Source organism: Physeter macrocephalus, chromosome 4 (assembly GCF_002837175.3).
Source record: "Physeter macrocephalus isolate SW-GA chromosome 4, ASM283717v5, whole genome shotgun sequence".
Lineage (NCBI taxonomy): Eukaryota > Metazoa > Chordata > Mammalia > Artiodactyla > Physeteridae > Physeter > Physeter macrocephalus.
Window position 1 is genome coordinate 49287379 of NC_041217.1, and position 9500 is coordinate 49296878.

Sequence of the window (9500 nt, forward strand, 5' to 3'; positions counted from 1 at the left end):
TGTGGCTAGAACTTGCAAAACTATGTTGAATAATAGTGGTAAGAGTGGACATCCTTGTCTTGTTCCTGATCTTAGTGGAAATGGTTTCAGTTTTTCACCATTGAGAACAATGCTGGCTGTGGGTTTGTCATATATGGCCTTTATTATGTTGAGGAAAGTTCCCTCTATGCCTACTTTCTGCAGGGTTTTTATCATAAATGGGTGTTGAATTTTGTCAAAAGCTTTCTCTGCATCTATTGAGATGATCATATGGTTTTTCTCCTTCAGTTTGTTGATATGGTGTATCACGTTGATTGATTTGCGTATATTGAAGAATCCTTGCATTCCTGGGATAAACCCCACTTGATCATGGTGTATGATCCTTTTAATGTGCTGTTGGATTCTGTTTGCTAGTATTTTGTTGAGGATTTTTGCATCTATGTTCATCAGTGATATTGGCCTGTAGTTTTCTTTCTTTGTGACGTCTTTGTCTGGTTTTGGTATCAGGGTGATGGTGGCCTCATAGAATGAGTTTGGGAGTGTTCCTCTCTTGGCGTTTCTTATTGGAGGAATTTATATGCTTTTAAAATAATATGTCTAAATGCCTATTGCTTATGATTTTTTAATTTTGGATATGATTTATTCTCTACTATAGAAGATGATTTCAGTCTCTTATTTTCTCTACACAATTTACTTCCTCCTCTTTCTGTGTAGTTATGTCACAATTTCGACATGAATAAGTAATCCTGGCTCAACCATTCTTTACAAGTGTAGAGAAAGCTAAAGAACAGTTGAGCCATGATTACTTACTTAAATTTTGTTTTCCTTGAGCTAAATAACTTACTTTAGCTTTCTCTCTACATTTGTCACTAATTTTTTTGCCAGAAGTGAATGTAGTGAGTGTGTTTTCTCAATGTGTTCAAACACTCCAGATATTGTTTCATCTTTCAGAGATGTCTCTCTTCGAATTTCCATCCTTGCTACTTACCATCTGGACTATTGTTCTTAAGGTCTGCTCATTGCTTTGTCCCAGGATCTCATCCTTTACTGTTTATCTGGGAATTTCCAATATTTTCTTTCTATGTTGGTTCCTCGGTTTCCTGGATCTTGTCTTCCTTTTTCTTACTTTGCTAGTTTGTTTTGATGGAACACATATTCTACTAGCTCTCTGATAATAGGTGCATATAAGGCAAATTCTCTGAGACTTTCATGTCTGAAAATGTCTGTGGTATACTTTCATACTTAATTGATATTTTTGTTGGATAAAGAATTCTAGGATTTTGAAGGCATTGTTTCAGTTGTCTTTTAACTTCCAGGGTTGCTATGAGATTTCTGATACTTTCTGATCCCTATTTTTCTGTAGGTGATCTGTTTTTGTTTTGTTCTGTTTATGAACTGATAGATTTTATGATTTCTTTGTCTCCAATGTGCTACAGGTTTTTGATGCTAGGCCTTGGTTTGAGTCTTCTTTTTTTTTTAAATCTTTTGTAATGGGCGTTAGACAGGTTTTTTGTCCTTTAAGTTCTGGAGGCATTTTCTTGAATTAGTTTTTTTTTTTTTTTGCAGTACGCGGGCCTCTCACTGTTGTGGCCTCTGCCTTGGTTTGAGTCTTCTTTTTTTTTTAAATCTTTTGTAATGGGCGTTAGACAGGTCTTTTGTCCTTTAAGTTCTGGAGGCATTTTCTTGAATTAGTTTTTTTTTTTTTTTTGCAGTACGCGGGCCTCTCACTGTTGTGGCCTCTCCCGTTGCGGAGCACAGGCTCCGGATGCGCAGGCTCAGCGGCCATGGCTCATGGGCCCAGCCGCTCCACGGTCTGTGGGATCTTCCCGGACCCGGGCACGAACCCATGTCCCCTGCTTCGTCAGGCGGGCTCCCAACCACTGCGCCACCAGGGAAGCCCTTAAAATTCTTTTTATTATTCAGAAGTTGACTCTAATGGACTCTTCTAATTAACATAATATTTTTCTCCTACTTTTAGCTTATTGTCTAAAAGATATTATCACCTTTATCTCACAACTCTTCTGTTGATTTTTAAAATTTTTTGTATTATATTTTCATGTCCAAAAGTTTTATTTTGTTCTCTAAATATTTATTTGTATCCTTCTGTTTTTGCCATTTAATGGGAGAAATATCTGTCTGAAAGTAATAATTATATGGTTTGGTCCTTTTCTTTTCTCAGTTTTCTGTTGTTCTCTGCCCTAACTTGATTTCTTCAGAGGTTTTTCTTTTTTCCTATGGATTTTGTCTCTTTCTGGTGGTGGTGGTTGTATTACAGCAGGGTTCTTAACCTATTTTGAACCTTGAACCCTTTTGGCAAACTGAAGCTTCTGGAACTGAACCCTTCTTTAATATCAAAGGAAATCAGTCCTAATAAGATACACTTATTAAAATATTTTTAAAAACTGTTCTATGGCAATATATGTGCCTCTTTATTAACAAATTAAGTAAGATCTATAGGTGATGAGATTACAACTTCAAAGTAGCGATGAGGGTAAATGATATTTTTGAGATATCTGTACCAGTTGTAATGTGCTATGAAAATATCTGTGATTTTTATTAGTGACAAAGTCACATGTATTGACAATTCTTCTATAATTTGTAGCCTGCATGTATAATTAAAAGGAACATCATTTCAGTTAGAGGTTAGTGTAAAACAAAAATTTAATTTTTTTTTTTTTTTTTTTTACATCCAAGTTCTTGTGCCCTTTGAATTCTATTGATAGAACCTGTGGGGGATCAGACACCCCTTTATTAGAGGTTTCTTCAAATACCTGGGGTCGTTGGCTGTCAGCTCAAAGATTGAGGGTACTAGAAAGCTGATTGGAAGCTCTGAATGAATGACTGGGGCTTGACAACTAGTGGGCTTCACTCTGTGTTGTGGGATTCTCAGCTTTCATTGTTTGTAGATAGATTTTTCCTCTTGGGATTCAAACCTCTTCAAAGAAGAACCCATCATTCTGCATATGGAGTATAAGTCTAATTATCTTTGTTCACATAGACAAGTAATTTTGCCCTTTTATATTCTAATAAAATTTCCTTTTGTGTTTTAACTGAATGGTTATGCTATTAAATGTGTTCATATTAAATAAAACAGTTCTGGGAAAGTACACAACTGTCTTTAATGCTTTGAAACCATTAATGCAACAGGAAAACTGGGCTATTTCATGAATTTATATATAATTTTCAACTTAATTTTTCAGGAGCTTTCAAGTTGTGGATGGAATAAAAAAGAAAAATACAGTTCTGCACCAAATGCAGTTGCCTTTACAAGAAGATTTAATCATGTGAGTTGCTTATAAAATTTTGGTATTTAGTTTCTGAAATTCAATTTCTCAGTTTATAATTTTTCATTAAGAAATAGTTTTAAGTTTTTACATCAATTCTAGAGCATTTTCAGCCAATATCTCTTCAAATATTGTCTCTCTGCATGATCTCTGTTTTTTTCCTTCTGTAATTCTTATTGGAAATTTATTGGAACTTGACATTCTTTCCTACTTGTATTTTAACCTTTCATATTTCATCTATCCCTTTGTGCTCTGTTCTGCATGATTTCCTCAGATCTATATTTCAGTTCACTAATTCTTTTCAGATGTGTCAAATCTGTTTCAAATCTGTGTGCTTTTACACTAGTGTCATTTTTTTTCTTATTTTTTAAATTTCTTAAATCATTTTCAACTTTTTATTTTATAATTTCTGTTATTATCCAAAGTCCTTGGAGTACTAATTCTCTGTGTCTGCTGATCCTTACTCAAAATGGTTTGTTTTCTTATGCATTTTGTAATTTTGAATTGAGAGCTCATGTTCATTTAAGCTTTAGCTGTGGGAATTTTGCTGCTGCCTAGATTGAGGGTGTATACTGTCTAAGAGGCATTTTGTTTGCTTTTGCCAATACCAAGGGCTGTTACAGAACTAGGACTATTTTTTTATGTTATATGTTTTGGTTGGGGAATATCTGTACTTCTCTGTACTGAAAGTTTAAGCTCCAAATCCAATTAAGGGCAAGTTACAAATTCTTGTGCAAGGCTTAATTTTTTCCTTCTTCTGTGTCATCTCCCTCTGTCAGTAGGTGAATTGTTTAGTCTACTTTTCCACCAAAATTGTAGCCCTTTGAAGATCCCTTAGATAGGAACAGACGGGACAGTAGAGGTGTGAGGCCTTATATTATGACTTTGAAGGAGTATTAAATCCCAAGTCCCTATGCTCTTGAGAGGAAATCTTCCAAAGGCAGCTGTAGTACCCTTTCCTTTTTTGCCTTTATTTCCTTTGTTTTTGACCTCTAGTGAAATCTTTTCTTTTCCTTTCAAGTTAGTTATACACTTTTTAAAAAATGGTTGTGGTTTAAAAATGGGGTTTATAGCAAATAGTTTCTCAAGTTATTTGGTTCACTGTATTACCCAAAATGGAAATGAGTTAAAGTTTTTTTAAAATTAGATTAAACCATTATTAAGGGGCCTAGACAAACATGTCTTATACTGAATTCCTTATTTAAGCTATTTAGCAGTTTTAAAATTTTTCTGAGGTGGTCAGAATTTATCATCACAGTAAAACTTTTTTCTTCGCCATACAAAAACATTGTGACAATACCCATAAATTTGACTTTAGATTTTTAAGCACTCATATTATTCTTTTTTTTTCATATTATTCTTAAGTAAGCCAAAAGGTTGTTAGAGTCAAATACATTACAGTGTACCAAAAACGCTTATGCTTAAGATTACAGTTGATCTATAATAAGCTCCATTACTTAGTTATTCCATTACTGTTATTTTCTCCTAGGAGGGTGTTAGGAAATCTGAAGGTAGCAAATTACAAAGGAAGTTACAGAGAGTCTTTTATTTTAAAAATGAGTTTCTTGTAGATAGCATATAGTTGGGTCTTCCTTTTTTTTTGGTCTGGTCTGACAATCTCTGCTTTTCAATTCAGACCTAGAAAAAAATGCAAAGAGAGTTTCTGTATATCCCTAACCTCCCCTAATCGTAACATCTTAGGTAAGTATAATATAGTTATCAGAGCCTGGAAATTAACATGGGTACATTACCATTAACTAAACTAAGGGCCCTCATTCAAATTTCTTCAGTATTCCCACCAATATCCTTTTTGTTGTTGTTCCAAGATACCATTTTGGATCCCACATTGCATTTAGTTGTCACTAATTGCAGCAAAAAAGTTATTCTGGAGTCTGTTTATTTTTAATGCTTTTTCTCTTAACAGTCAACTTTGTTTCTTTGTGTGTTTGGTAATTTTTTCAATTGTATTGTCATCATTATGGATAATATGTTACAGAGATTCTGGATTTTGTTGTCTTCTTTTGAAAAGTATTGATTTTTATTTTATCAGGCAGTTAACTTGGCTGGACACAACATCTAAATTCTGTCTCTCCTTGGAGAACATATTTCTCCTTGGAGAAATCTTTCCAGATTTTATCTTCATTTGGGCTTCTTCGAGTTTCCCCTGCACGTGCACAATTGCATGGTCAGCCAGAGATTGGGATGGAGTTTTTATATAGATTTGGGGGATTTTTCTCACCTTTCCAGAATTTCCCCCCTCACTTTCTAGCCAATTGGCCTCTGACTTTTGAAGCCATTAAGACTGTGGCCTTCTGCTTGAGTTTCTGGTGCGCTCCACATTGTAACTGGTGAATGTCCTCAGACAATAAACTTTATATAAGTGCAGTTCTCACCCAGTGCATCTTACTTTTTCCAAAGATCTGTTCTCCAGTTTCTGCCTTCTTTTGGTTCCTATCTTGTGCTTTTAATAGTTGTTTTTATAATTTGTAATTATAATCAGATGAGCATTTCCAAAGATACCTGCTTCTCCACATTACCAGAAATGGAACTCCTCTCCCCCATCCTTTTAAAACTATGATTTTTTATTGATTATGGAAACAGTAACATACATTGCAGGGAAACTGAAACAAGGTAGAAATTTATAAAAAGGTGGGGGGGAAAATCACCCTCAGGTGACTGTTGTTAACATTTTTAGTATATATTCTTCCATTCTTTATTTTTTTACTAATCTAATAGAAATAATGCTGTACATGTAATTTACAGTCCTATTGTCTTAACATACCATGAAATGTTACTGTATCATAAAATCATTTTGAAAACATTTTAAGTATAATCCCTTATGACTTGACTCTATCATAATTTTAATAATCACTCAATTTTGGCTATTTCTCTGATAACTTGTATTCATGCCTTCTGGCCAGTGGCTTCCTGATTTTTTTTTTTATTGGGTGAAGGATTGTCTAAGTTTCTTTTAAATGTTACCTTTCGATAATTGGAAATTTGACTAATAATTGGAAATTAATGTTTTTAGGAATGATAATGATTTTAGGTTATGTTTATAAAAAGACTCCTTTTAGAAAATATTTATAGATGCAATTATATATTGTCCATGATTTGCTTCACAGTATTAATGGGGCACTTGAGGGTGGAGGTGAGAAAGCTTGGCCATAACTTGGTTGTTGAAGCCGGTTGATGTGTACTGGGGACCTCATTACTATCATCTTTAGTTTAGTTCAGTATACATTTTAAGATTTCCATGATAAAAAATTAAGAAACTATCTTTAAAGCTTAACATATGTTTTGCTGCAAATAAAAGGTTTTCATAATGCTTTTATATGATTATAAAACACTGAATAAAGCAACTAGAGTTAAAAATTGCCTAAGAATAAAATTTTTCCAGGATTTATTTTTTTGTTTTGTTTTTTTTGTTGTTGTTGGTTTTTTTTGTTTTTTGTTTTTTGTGTTTTTTTTGTGGTACGCGGGCCTCTCACTGTTGTGGCCTCTCCCGTTGTGGAGCACAGGCTCCGGACGCACAGGCTCAGTGGCCATGGCTCACGGGCCCAGCCACTCCGCGGCATGCGGGATCTTCCCGGACTGGGGCACGAACCCGTGTCCCCTGCATTGGCAGGCGGATTCTCAACCACTGTGCCACCAGGGAAGCCCCAGGATTTACTTTTCAATGAAATATTTTATACATTTTTAAGAATGTGTTAAATGTTTGTTTTAATCTTATGAAATTGCCAATGTTTGACCATTTTTAGCCTACAAAACTGGCAAGTTCATATGGTTATTCTAATATGTATTAGGAAATATTCTGATAAACAACTGTGAATTCACCACCTAAACTAAGAAATAGAATATTACCAAAACTGTTGAAGTATTTTACATATTCTTTGTTCTATCCTCACTTAAGGGGTAATCATTGTCTAAAAATTTTTATTTTCTTCTTTCTTTTGTATTTTTTTAAACTTGATTTAAAAAATTTTTAACTCATCTCATAATTCCCATATATATAGATTTACTAGAAATACTTGTACCCCTAAACAGCATGTTGTATATCTTGCTTGTTTTTCATCTTTGAAAAATATATCATCAGACTATATGTAGTCTTCTCTGGTTGCCTTTTTTCACTTGTGTGTTTCTCTGCCGTATCCATGGTCATGTATGTAGCTCTCGTTCATTGTTTTTTCAGTGCTGTCTTCTAGCATTTCATTGCATGAATGTATCAGAAAAAATTTATTATTCTTTTGAGGATGGACATGAGATGTGTCTCCTAAATTTTTGCTGTTATGAAGTATTTTGCTATGAATATTTTAAGAGTCTTTTTGGTGCCCATGTGCAGTAGTTTCTTAGGCAGGGGCTTTCATACTTTTTGACTGTGACCCACAATAAGATAAAATATTTTACATTGCAACCCAATACAGAAATTAAAGTTTTCTGAAATAATATTTACTTGTATTGGATGATACGTACTTTGATCTTTTTCTGCTAAAAAAAAAAAAGCAGTTGAAAAACATTGCTACTTAGACTTATTAAACTGATATCATAAAATGGGTGAAAAACACTGTGATTTGTTTGAAAAAATATGTGCCTAGATGTAAAATTTGTGTCATAAAGAGTATATCCATGTTTAACTACACAAGACAGTGTCTAATTTTTTTTTCAAAATGATTGAACCAAATTTGCATTGAGCTTTCGTTACTGCATATCCTTGTCAATATTTGGTATCATCAAACTTTGCAATCTGGTATAAAATTACTTCAGCTTTCATTTTCATTCAATTAAATGTTTATTAAGCTCCTACTATGTCCTGGGCATTAGTCTTGATGTTTGGGATATATTCGTGAATAAGAAAATCAGAGATCACTCTCTTCATGTACCTTTTCATTCTAGTTCTTCCTAATTTTAATTTCACATATTTTTTTTTCATTTTCATAAGTTCTGTCATTTTCAAATCTTTCTGGTCATTTGTATTATTCTCTTATTTCTTACATTAAACCACTTATTGTAAAATAAAACATGGATACAAAAAAACCCACAAAACAAATATATGGTTTAATGAAGTTTTACTAACTACCCTAGAAACCCCTCCAAGTGCCTCATCTCATTTCACACCCTTTCTTCTTCCAGCAATACCCACTGTCTTGACTTTTATAATACCCACTGTCTGGTGTTTTGTAGTTTTATCACATAAATGTGATCGCTAGTTTAGCCTTGCCAGTTTTTAAAATTTGTTAAATATTTACCACTATTTTTTTTTAATTTTTTAATTTTATTTTATTTATTTTTTTATATAGCAGGTTCTTATTAGTCATCAATTTTATACACATCAGTGTATACATGTCAATCCCAATTGCCCAATTCAGCACACCACCATCCCCACCCCCCTATGGCTTTCCCCCCTTGGTGTCCATACATTTGTTCTTTACATCTGTGTCTCAGCTTCTGCCCTGAAAACTGGTTCATATTTTTCTGTGTTCCACATACATGCGTAAATATATGATATTTGTTTTTCTGGCTTACTTCACTCTGTATGACAGTCTCTAGATCCATCCACGTCTCAACAAATGACTCAATTTCGTTCCTTTGTATGACTGTGTAATAATCCATTATATATATGTACCACAACTTCTTTATCCATTCGTCTGTCGATGGGCATTTCGGTTGCTTCCATGACGTGGCTATTGTAAAGAGTGGTGCAGTGAACATTGGGGGGCATGTGGCTTTTTGAATTATGGTTCTCTCTGGATATATGCCCAGTAGTAGAATTGCTGGATCATATGGTAATTCTATTTTTTAGTTTTTTAAGGAACCTCCATACTGTTCTCCATAGTGGCTGTATCAACTTAAATTCCCACCAACAGTGCAAGAGGGTTCCCTTTTCTCCACACCCTCTCCAGCATTTGTTGTTTGTAGATTTTCTGATGATGCCCAGTCTAACTGGTATGAGGTGACACCTCACTGTAGTTTTGATTTGCATTTCTCTAATAATTAGTGATGTTGAGCAGCTTTTCATGTGCTTCTTGGCCATCTGTATGTCTTCTTTGGAGAAATGTCTATTTAGGTCTTCTGCCCATTTTTGGATTGGGTTGTTTGTTTTTTTAATATTGAGCTGCATGAGCTGTTTATATATTTTGGAGATTAATCCTTTGTTCATTTGTTTGCAAATATTTTCTCCCATTCTGAGGGTTGTCTTTTCATCTTGTTTATGGTTTCCTTTGCTGTGCAAAAGCTTTT

The 9500-nt window shown here is 34.0% G+C and overlaps 1 protein-coding gene across 5 annotated transcripts in view; it reads left to right on the forward strand.

Annotated features, from left to right (window-relative positions):
- Positions 1-9500, forward strand: part of RALGPS2 (Ral GEF with PH domain and SH3 binding motif 2) — a 305267-nt gene that overhangs the window by 204117 nt on the left and 91650 nt on the right. For all 5 annotated transcript variants that reach the window (XM_024133662.3, XM_024133661.3, XM_024133664.3 and 2 more), the window contains one exon: positions 3180-3263. In XM_024133662.3, the coding sequence (XP_023989430.1) occupies positions 3180-3263 (84 nt within the window). The remainder of the gene's footprint in view (positions 1-3179; positions 3264-9500) is intronic.